This window comes from Talpa europaea (assembly GCF_964194135.1).
Source record: "Talpa europaea genome assembly, chromosome: 10".
In the NCBI taxonomy this organism is placed as follows: Eukaryota; Metazoa; Chordata; class Mammalia; order Eulipotyphla; family Talpidae; genus Talpa; species Talpa europaea.
In genome coordinates this window covers 36,047,933-36,059,065 of record NC_140077.1, presented here as the reverse complement: position 1 = coordinate 36,059,065, position 11,133 = coordinate 36,047,933, and the positions used below count along the sequence as shown (strand labels likewise).

Genomic DNA, 11,133 nt, shown 5'->3' with positions numbered 1-11,133 from the left:
GGGGGACACCAAGGGCTCTGTGGGGGTCCTGTGCACTGACCTTTGCTCGCCCCTGTCCCCTCCACACAGACCCCAGGCCCACCTCTGAGTCCTGGAGACCTGGCCTTCTGTGGGGCAGCTATATCAGTAACACTGTTTGTCAACACACTTGAGACCAGAACCCAAGATGTCCCCTGCCCAAACCCGCAGGCCCGCAAGGACGCCCCATGCACACAGCGATACGAAGACACACAGGGGGATGCCATCTTCTCTGGCAGGTGGGAGGGTGGCCCGGCACGGCAGGCGTGCCCTGGTTATTGCACTCGGCGGCAGTAGTAGCCCAGGACTTTGCACTTCTCACACAGGTGCTGGGGGTGCTCCTTGCTCTGGTCGGACACATCTAGGCCATCAGGCTTTTCCAGGGGTCTCTGCAAAGAGGAAGGAGGAAGAGGGTGGGGAGGGGGGAGCAGGGTACAAGAAGGGTGGGGAGGAAGCCAGAAACAGAGAGAGAAGCAGGGAAAGTGAGGGAGATGCAGAAAGACAGAGAAGGAGTAACAAGGTCATCCATGGTCACAGAGGCTAATTCCCAATGTGTCCAGGGCCCTTCCTTCATCTGGCCTGCATGCAGCTCCTGTCCCAAAAGGCACAGGCTCAGACCCTGGCTGGGACAGTGGGGGAGGGGGATCTTTAACCAGAGCCCCATGTCTAAACACCATTTGCCCTCCCTTAGTGCTCCCTGAGGATGCCTTTTCCGGGAGCACTGCAGTTCCTACCCCTTCTCCTCAGCAGGTGGCTCCAGCTGGAACTGGACAGCTTCCTTTGAGTCCCAGAGAATGGAGATCCCAACCCATATGTCCTGCCAGTGCCCAGCATTTCTTCCCTGACCACTTGTCATCCCCACACCTACCCAGGACTCAGGGTTCGGGGAACCTGGTTTGAACACAGTCACGGCACTGCAGGCTCGGGCAAGCCAGCCCTTAGATGCATGAGGTCAGCAGCCTGAGTTCTGGTTCAGCCTTCACCCCTGGGGCCTGACACAGTGCCTGCCCTGTTCAGGAAACTGAGGCCCAGAGAAGAGAGGTGTCTGGCCAGATCTATGATGCACTCACTCATGAGTGGCCTCAGAGAGACTAGGTTTCCACATCTGTAATGTGAACCTTTGTCACGCCTTATGATGGGAAGACTTGGGAGATGACCAGATGCCTGTCTACTGAGCGCCGCTGGGCACATCTGAGTACATTCCTACTGTATGGGGCTTCCCTGCTCACTCTCTCCCTCCTGTCCTGGCTCTCAAGAGTCAGCAAAGGTTTGTTTCCCTGGAAAATGTGGGGAGACTATTAGGCACACCTCCTAAGATGGGCAGTTCCAGGCTGGTGCCTGCAGCCCCAGCCCAGAACCCGTGCCTGTACAAGGGTCCCCCAAACACACTTGGTAGTGGGGGACTCAAAGGAAGTTGGTCAGGGTCAGCTAGGAGGCACAGGCTAGGGTGGGGACAGGAACATGGGGTGCAGGTTGGTGTGGGGCAAAGGAACCTCACTGCCATGACCCAGGATGTCATGAAGGGAGCATGAGGGGGAGCACGCCGCCCCCTCCCCACCCACACACACCAAACTGAACTGCTCAGAACCACACAGTAGCTTTTCTGACCAATTGCATGGTGCCTGGCCCCACGGGGCACTCAGAGCAGTTTGGGGAATGGAGACATCAGAGATTGCTAGAGGGTGACTGGAGGGACCATGGTGGGCAGGGCTCCATCCAGGGCTCCTGGAGCCTATCCCTTTGCTTCCAGGCTGAAAGCCACACTAGGGAGAGCAGGGAAAAGGACTGGGGTTTTCTATGACCCGTTTTCCTGGCCAGGGGAGAGAGGCCAAGAGTTTGACCAAATGCCAGACCTGGTTTTGAACACCAGCTCTGCTACCTATGGGCTGTGTCACCTTGGGCAAGTCACCCAACCTCACAGCCTTCATTCCCCTTTCTACAAAAGGGGATCTTGATTATATTCTCTCAAGAGATTATTATAACCACCCAACAAAAAGGAAGAGCATGATATATAGTAGTTATTAATGGGTCACTAATTATTATTATTATTATTATTATTATTATTATTAGGAGGGGGATGCCAGCTGAGAGAGAGTCACCCAAAGGTGAAGCTAGGATCCCAAGCTGAAAGGGCCTAGGAAGGTAACATCACCTGCTCTCCCAAACATCCCCAGGAGCACCTGCAGCATCCCGAGGTCTTGGGATGCTTGCAGGCTCCTAGGGGTGGAAGTGCCCTGCTGGCTGAACTCCAGGCTTAGTTCCTAGGCTATGTAAGAAGGACTTCCTCATCTAGAATTGAAATCTGGGTCCCTGTGCCCTCCTCCTAGTGCTCGCAGGCACATGGGCCACACAGATTGTCTGCTCAGTTTCCACAGGACTGCCTGATGTAGGTGCTCCTAAGGTCTCCCCTATCCCAGACCAAGCATAGCCCCCCACTCTTCATGCTGGCCAGGACCCCCTCCCTGAACTGGTCTTCAGGTGGCCACAGTGAGCAGCCTGATCCCACCCTGTCCCCCACAGTTTACATTTTGTAAAGTGTAGCCCCATAAGTCATACCACCTAACCTCACAAACTTCCTGTGAAGGGTGTATTACTATCTGCCTGACAAACAAGAAAAACTGCCTGAGGCGCCAAGACATTAAGGGTCCTGCCTAGAGGCCTATAACTTGATTTATCTGCAAGGGCTATTGGGCAAGACCTTTCTCCTCTAGGAGAAGCTCAGCTTGCCCTTCTGTAACCCAGGCAGGAGGTTAACAACATTGGCTGAGAAGTAAATGAGATGACTCTTTCTACATAAAGTATTTTATAACCATAAGAGCTCTATAAGAGTTATAACTGCTGTGTGACTTTTAGCAAGTCACTTAACCTCTCTGTGCCTTGACTGTCTCCTCTACAACATGAGACTAATAACAGAAACTACTTGATAAGGTTGTTGTGAAGAGTAGATAAGTTAATATATGCAAAGTTATTAAGACAGTGCCTGGAACACACAAAAAAGCAATGTTGGCTGGTGTTAATATCATGTATTATTACTGTTATTATTTTGTAGGGCTGGGAACAGGCTGGGAGTGAGGAAACCATCTGCAAACACTCCTGCAGCATCCTTGCCATCCTTCCCTGCCGGCAGCTCATCTGTGCTCTGCGCCTTCCTTGGCTGTGACCTTATCAGTGCCCCCTTCCCTCTATGGGTCCTGGCTCAGCTCTGCCCAGACACTGGGGCCAGGGGGGTGAAGGGAGCTGGGAGAAATGTCAAGCAGCTCCCCTCTGTAAAGGGAAAATATTCAGCAGCTGGGATTGATCACCCCAGGGCCCTTCCCACCCCACCCCCTCAACAGTGAGGCAAAGCCCATCAGTGTTTTCTTCTCCTGGGGGGCAGGGCCAGCAGGGGGGAGCCGCAGCTGGAGCCTGACAGGAAACAGATGTGGTAGAGGAGGGAGGGAGGAGGGGAAAATGGGAGGCTCTCAGGAGATGGATGGCGCACGGGTCAGAGCTCACGGGGCAAGAGAAATGAACCAGCCCCTCTCCACTGTATGTGTGCATGGGGGGTGCCACAGGGGGATGAGGGCTCCTAGCCCCTCCTCTCAGCTCTTCAAAGGGCCCTGACTGCTGTGCAGAGGAGTAGAGGCACCTCACCTCCTGTCCCACCCAGCTTGCAACTTCTCTGGGGAAGAGCCACAGAGAAAAGCACGTGCACCCCTAACAGGAGGCTGGGGGCTGGGTGGTGGGAAGCCCCTGTGACACTGGTTTGTTGAGTGATCTTGCTCAAGCCCTATCTCCTCCCTGGGCTTCTCTCCCTGCTGCACACAGTAGGTGCTCAAAAAGTTAGGGTTGAATGGCTGGGGAGAGGAAGAACAGAGACAGGTACCCATGGAAGATCCTTCTGGATTGGACCTCAGAGAATCTGCTTCTGACTGTGGAAATGGGTAAGCAGGAGAGAGGGAGGCTGTGCTTGGGTTGAGCTTTGCAGGATGGAGATGAGGCAGGTAGGGCTGGAGCTGGTCTGGGGGTAGCGATACAGGCAGGAATGGGCCTGGCATTGTGGAAGGATCACAGGGAGGGGCCCTGTCCTGCCAGATGCCAGAGCAATAGAGGGGCAGGGGTTAAGGAGGCTGGAGCCACTGTGGAGTCGGGTCTGGATCTTAGTGCATGGGGAGGGCTCTGCTTCTCTGATCACAGAGGTATGAGAGTTCTGAACACTGAATCCCCCAGGCCCTCGCCCCTCCTCCCCTCCAGACCACTTATCTGCACGCCTCCAGGCTGCACCTGGCCCTCTGCCCCACTCCTGATCCTGCTCATGAATATGTTTCTCTACTGACCTAGGGTCAGTTATACCCTTGCCTAAGTTTCCTCCTCTGCAAAATGGACAGACAATTATGCTGACCTCATGGGTGGCTAAGAGAACGACAGACATGAGGTACTTAAGGGTGCCCAGCCATCGACACTGCTGTTCTAATTTCTCCAATTCCTGTCCACTGAGACCCACCAGCTCAGCGGCAGCAGAGGCAGGACACAACCTGAGGGCTGCCTGGTCTCAGAGGAGCCCTCCCAACAGTCTGACAGCCTGTCTCCAAGCAGCAGCAATTCAATTCCAAGGAACCACTTCCACCTGGGACCCTTGCAAAGGCCCCATGGCTTCTCAGGCCTGTGCTTTCCCTCTGTGGGATGGGGAGAACAGACCCCCGTATGAGGGCACAGCACACAAGAAGGGTGTGCCGGGGCTCAATAAACAGCACCCAGAGGGTGGTCACCCCTGCGATTGTGGCCAAGCTGCCCTCCTCCCTAATGACCACCTCCATCCACTAAAGCGCTCAAGCCCAAAGTGTGGTTCTGGATTCCTGCCCCTTCTTCACCTTCCACATCCAATCCAGCTGCACTTTGTGTCACATCTAGTCCAGGGCCACCGGCTCAGTTCACATGGGTCTATGGCCACGGCCTTCCAGTGCGCGCTCCACATTCAATCTCTACATTCAAACGGAGTAACTTTCTCAAAATGAAACGGGAAGTCCTTTGGTCCAGGGTTTCCTTATGAATCACCTAGGGCTCTGGTGAACACCCCATTTAGCTCCTTGCTCCTTCACGAGCTTTGGAGCCTTGGGCAAAACAAATTCTTATGACCCCAGGGCATTTGCACCTGTGGTACCCTCTTCCTAGAATGGCCATCTGCCCACCTGTTATAGGGGAGGCTTCCTCCCTGCTTCAGAGCCCAGGGAAAATACTGCCCCCTCTTTGCAGCCTCCAGTAAGTATATCCTCTCTACGAAGAGCTACCTCAACCTCTTCCCCTTGGCCACTAGTCACAAACACAAGAATTGGGGTCCGACACATGGCAGTGACCCTGTGTCATGAGTCAGCGGCACAAATACAGCATCCTGCTGCCCTCACGTCCCTCAGTCTCACAACAGCACCCTCAGTTCATGAGTTTGAAAATTCGCCTGGCAATTGTGGTCTCAGGGTCTCGGGACAGTGGTCTCTTTATCTTCCTCCCCTTCCTGAGAAAACAGGCTTTCTCACCCCCATTTCAGAAGATGCAAGGAAAGAAAGAGCCAACCTGTAGAGAGCTGACCTCCCTGGGACCCAATAAGGAGGAAAGTCACCCTCTTGGGACCCTTCAAAGACGCTCCCTCCTCTCTAGCTGCACTCCCCATCCTAGCCCCATGCTCCTCCCCTGAGCCCCACCCTGGTGGCGCCAGCCCTGCCAGGCTCACCTGCTTGTGCGGGTACACGTTGATGTGGCACTTAATGCACTCCTGCCCCATGTTGGCCCAGGAGTTCCCGCTCATCCATTTTCTCTTGCACTTGGGACATTTGTACTCTCCGAAGCAGCGCTTTTTGCCCTGGTATGGAGTCAGACCCTCACCTTTGGGACGTGCCTAGAAGGACAGAAGCAAACACAAGAATTGGGGTCCATCAGGTGAAAATCATGCTCCCGTGGCGTCCCCTGGTCTTCCCCTTCAGTCTTCAAACCCTGTGTCCCAATTGCAGGCCCCTTTTGTTCCCAATCCAGAGAAGACCCAGGAATTCCGAGGCTGGGAGACCCGCAAGGGGGACAGAGAACACAGGAGACAGTGGATGGTGCGCATTGTTTTTAGATTCAAGGGAGCAAAGTATAGAGTCTAGGAATTGCTTCTTTAACTCAGACAGCATAAAGAGGGGGTGGCCAGAGAGGGTGTTGGAAATGGTTACTGAAGAGGCGACACAGGCACAGAATACATCCAGGTATGTAGGGAAAGCCCGTCTCCCCTCACTCCCAGCCACCTGCTCCCCTACTTGGCGGCAATCTTCATTTCCTTTAGACCACCGCAAAGACAGGCTCTGCATTTACCGACTCTAACACACACATATGGACATACGCTTTTCTTTTCCACTCATATGGAAACAGGTTATGCATTTGGTTCTCATTCTTACTTATAATATAATTTAGACATATTACAATTACATAATATATATAAAACATACTATATATGTATATGTATAAAACCACCCCCCCATCATAAGTCAGCTGGAAAAATAAAACAGTACTGTATTCGGTAGAACAGTTGCAAAGTAGTAAATCTATGCAAGTTTCATAACATGTTTACCAGTTACCATTACAGAAAATCCAGTTTATTTCCACTCTTCTACTATTATAAGCAATGCTGCAATGAATAACACACACACACATACACATAAAATTCTGCATATGTCAGCGTACATTGTGGAATAAATTCCTAGAAAATCCTTGGGTTAATGGGTAGGTCCACTTTTAACTTTTAAAGACAATGACAAATTGCCACTGCCTCTTGCAAGTGTACCGGCTTAATGGCTCATGTCCTCAACAACAAAGTTTTCATCACTGCCAATCTGAGAGGTAGAAAAATCTTAGAGAGTAGCCTTGTACTATAAGCAAGAGAGAATTTCCCCAGGCATTTAAGAACCATTTGTAATTCCTTTGTGAACTGTTATAGTTCACATCTTTTATGATTTTTTTTCTTCTGCTGGGGTTTGTTATTTTCCTGATGATTTGCAACAGCACTCTAGATATTAAATAAATTAGCTCTCTCCTGCATGGTATTTTCTCAATAGCTTTATTGAGCTATGACTCATATACTTTGCATTCCCCCCAAACTGTACCATTTAAAGTGTGCAGCTCAAAGGTTTTTAGTATATTCAGTTATACAACCATCACTACCATCTAATTTTAGATCATTTTTGTCACCCTCGTTTTTGACCCAAAAAGTTACTTCCCATCCTACCCATACCTCCCCACCCCACCTACTTCCTGTCTCTATAGATTGCTCTATCTGGAACTTTCATATAAGTGGATCCTATAGTAGGTGTCCTTGTGTCTGGCTTCTTTCACTTAGTGTAATATTTTTAAGGTTCGCCCATATTCTAGCATGTGATCCTAGCTCTGTAATCTTGGGCAAGTTACTTCACAAAGATAATGATAGTAACTACCAAACAGGACTGTTGTGAGAATTCAATGAAATAGTATGTGTAGGAAGAGCCTGGCCATAAAAGTGAAGCAGACATACGAGTTACTATCATCATCTGTTAATATAATAATAGTGGCATACAAACTATTCATTTCTACCCTTAACAATCATATCTTTTTCCCCCAGGAGCCATTATCATGCTTCAGTGACAGCCTACTTGAATTTCACTGTGTAAATATAGTTAGAAAGAGGGGCCCCCATCAACACCAACACCCTGATCTCTTGGGCCTGCTAACAATGTTTTTGGGGTCTTTACTGGCTTTCCTGACTGTGATACCCTGGGGAGAGCTCAGTACTGGCTCTTAGCACTGGTCAGGCTATGGGAGAGACTAGTTATGTCAAGAGGAGCACTCAGCCTGTAGTCAGGGCCAAGGCCCGATTTATTTGCAGTAGAGGGTCAACTTATGCCTCTGAAGCCACTCTGAGCTCTGTTGGTCTCAAGTTAGAGTATACATCCAGCCCCTTCTGGTGAGCACACTTGGCTCACTTATTCTGTCTGTCTTTTCTGGTGCCTGGTACTCACAGCTTCTAAGCAAGTCCAGCTTCCATGGCCTCGTTTCATCAGCAATCCTGAAAGAACTAGATGGACTTGTTCCCTGTGTCCCCTTCTTCACAGCATCCACATTATAAAAAGGGAATAAACACAGGGCACCTAACTGGTAGGAGGATTTGAGACTCTTGGGTGGAAGGGGGAAGTCTGGAGGCTCCCGCCAGCCAGGCTCAGCATGGGATGTGGTTCTGCGGGCCTCTAGGGTCAGCACCTGGCACCTAGTGTCACGCAGCTGGGGCAAAGGGCAGGGGTCAGGCTGGCACCCAGGAGCACTCAGCAGAGAGAAGGGTGAGGACTTGGGCAGGACTGACAACTTGCTTCCCAAAGAATCTCTGGTTCAGAAGCGAACAGGGTGGACAAATAAAAGAGACAGAGTGTAGAGCAAAGAGAGAAGGTGGAAGATGTGAGAGAGGAGCAAGGTGTTGCGCCTGGAAGATGATTTAACTAGAAAACCACCTATTCTGGAGCCCTCCTTCAGGAAGTGTGAACCACTGAGCTCTGGGCAGGGGCTCTGGCCTCTTGCAGGTCCTCATGTCACAGTCCTACCTGGAGGGCCCAGTTTTGACACCTAGTGTGTGTCAAAAGCTATATCAGTGGACTTCAGGGTCAGAGAGCTGTGATCATATTCTGCCTGACTCTGGGGGACCCACAGCAAGTTTCTCAATCTCCCTGAGCCTTGATTCCTCTCCAGACACCCGGGGTGATGATAAGAAGCCTGCCTCCCAGGACTGCTAGAAGGATTTTGATGCCTTCATGAAGATGAAGGTCTTTGCTGGGTGGCTGGACATCACAAATGCTCAATAATCGTTACCGATTTGGGGAAGAATCTCTCCCTGGGGTAATAGAGGGAGAGAGAGCAGGTGTGCTTTAGTGATGACAGAGGGCTGGCAAGTCATCTTGAAGGAGCCAAAGGCTTTCAGCATGAGGAACAGGCCCAGCAGACTTCCACAGGCCCAGCAGACTTCCACAAGGGCACACTTGGCTCACTTGTTCTGTCACTCCAAGTGTGGCCCCACTGTGAGTGCTAAATGCTCAGGAGGAGAAATCCTCCAACCCCCAGGGCCTCCAGCTCAACCCAGCCAAACCCAGGGTCAGGCCTTGGTGTTGCCCTTTTTCAGGTCAGAGGGGAGAAATGGCCTACAGAGCTGTGGTGAAGAGGTCATGGATGGATGGGAGGACAAGCCCGGGGGGAGCTCTCAGCAAGGAGTCACTTCCTGGAAGGGCTAAGGCCCCATATTGTTTATGCTCACAGAAAAGGGCAGGGCCAAAGAGTAGGAATTTTTGATGGAACAAAGGCTTCTCTACCCTCCGCACGTTCCCCAGCCGCCTTCCAGAAAGGCACGGCCTCTTCTCATAAACTTCAGCATGAGACAGACGGGGACTGCTCAAGGCTCCCTGCCGGCTGGGAAGGACGCCAGGCCTGACCGGGCTCTCCTGACCCTGGCCCCTGCCACGTACCCCTCTGGGGAATCACATCTGCCAGGAGCTGGGGCAAAGCTGCATGGGACTCAGAAACCACCTCTGGTAGCACAGACAGGCCCTCTGGGAACCAAAGCAGCAAAGGGATTTGCTCAAAGGCACACAGCAAACCAGGGACTGAGCTGGGAGGAGGCGATGGGTCCTCTGACCTCCAGACCAGGGCAGCCTCAAGTGGCAGGTCATGGCTGGTGTGGGAGTGGGAAGGAGGCCTTGTGTCAAGGAGCAGAGAGGGCAAAGTTGGGAGGAGCCAGCCAGAGAAGCCAGCAGCTTGGGAAGAGAGGCAGATGATGCTGACATGATTTGGGCACTTCTTCAGAATGGTTTAGAGAGACTTCCGAACAGTTCGTGAGATTTCTTGTGACTGACTGGGAGGTGGTGAGCTCCCTGTCACTGGAGGTATGTCAGCAGAGGTGAGCTGAGCAGCTATCAGAGATGCTGTTGAGGGGAACTTCTGCCCTGTCAGGCAGTTGGACCAGGTAGCTCTGAGGGCACCTACGACTCCATAGTCCTTCCAACTCGGATTCCAGGTGAAGGCCAAGCAGGCAGGCAGGTGTGGAGACCCAGACTCTCAGATGCTACTGGGGGTGGGGGGGGGGTCTGAATTGGTAGATTCCCTACTGTCTTTTTTTTAAGATTTATTTATTTATATAAGAGCACGGGTATAGTCCAGATGCACAGGAGGGTGAGAGAATTCACCATAGACAGAGCGGGGAACAGAACAGGCAGACTGACGAAATGCACTGCTGAGGGGAGCAGCGGGCGAGACAGGAGAGGTCTGCCGCGCCATGTGGGACCCTTGCTGGCTGGTCGGGATTGAACCAGCGCTGCAGAGACTGTGGACAGCTTCACAGTGCTCAACCGCCTGCACCACCAGGGGAGGCCCCCTACTGTCTTTCTATAATGCAACCTGACAAGTAAGCCTTCATACATTTAAAAAGACCCATTCCCTCCCCTCTAGAAAATCTATTCCTGGGTGCCTGTCCCAAGGAAATTATCAGAGATGTAGATGAAGGAGGTGCTTGTGGCACAGATTATCTATTACAGTGAAAAAGTGGAACAAGCCAAACACTCGAACACCGATGCCCTAAATGATGTTGCACCCATTGGATGAATTACAACAAAACAATTAAAAAAGTTTTGAGGATTTTTTTTAAGGCTTGGGGAAATGAAATAAAGATGAGCGATTGAATATAAACTGTTCCTAGAGTAAAACCATAAAAAAGAAAAATGTGCAAGAAAAGGGCCAGCAGGAAATTAGCTAGGAGGGTTCAGAGATACCTCCAGGAGACAGACCTATTGATGATTTTATTTCTGCTTATTATGCTTATTATGTTCTAATTAATGAATTGTCTTTAATGAGTAGGTGTGACTGGTGGGGATGGCTCACCAGTGGACTCCCTGGTCTGCAGTCCCCTCCTGACCACAAGGGGGCACCCTACGTTCTCCCAAGGTGGTGGGAACCCATCAGAGATGGCGCCTCTGCCCACGCATGCATGTACCTCTTTAGGAGACTGGGTGCTGGGCACTGACTGACCTCTGGTGCTGTCAGATGGTATCCATGTGCATAGAGTGTCCTACCCCAGCCACGGAAAGGACTCCCCACCTCCTGGAT

General features: G+C 51.5%; 1 protein-coding gene across 1 annotated transcript in view; it reads right to left on the bottom strand.

The window, feature by feature from the left end:
- Positions 1-293: 293 nt before the first annotated feature.
- ZCCHC24 (zinc finger CCHC-type containing 24) overlaps positions 294-11,133 on the bottom strand; it is a gene marked incomplete at both ends in the record, with an annotated part of 52,944 nt that continues 42,104 nt past the window's right edge. Inside the window, 2 exons of the mRNA XM_084246277.1 lie at positions 294-407; positions 5,723-5,887. Of these exons, the coding sequence (XP_084102403.1) occupies positions 294-407; positions 5,723-5,887 (279 nt within the window). The remainder of the gene's footprint in view (positions 408-5,722; positions 5,888-11,133) is intronic.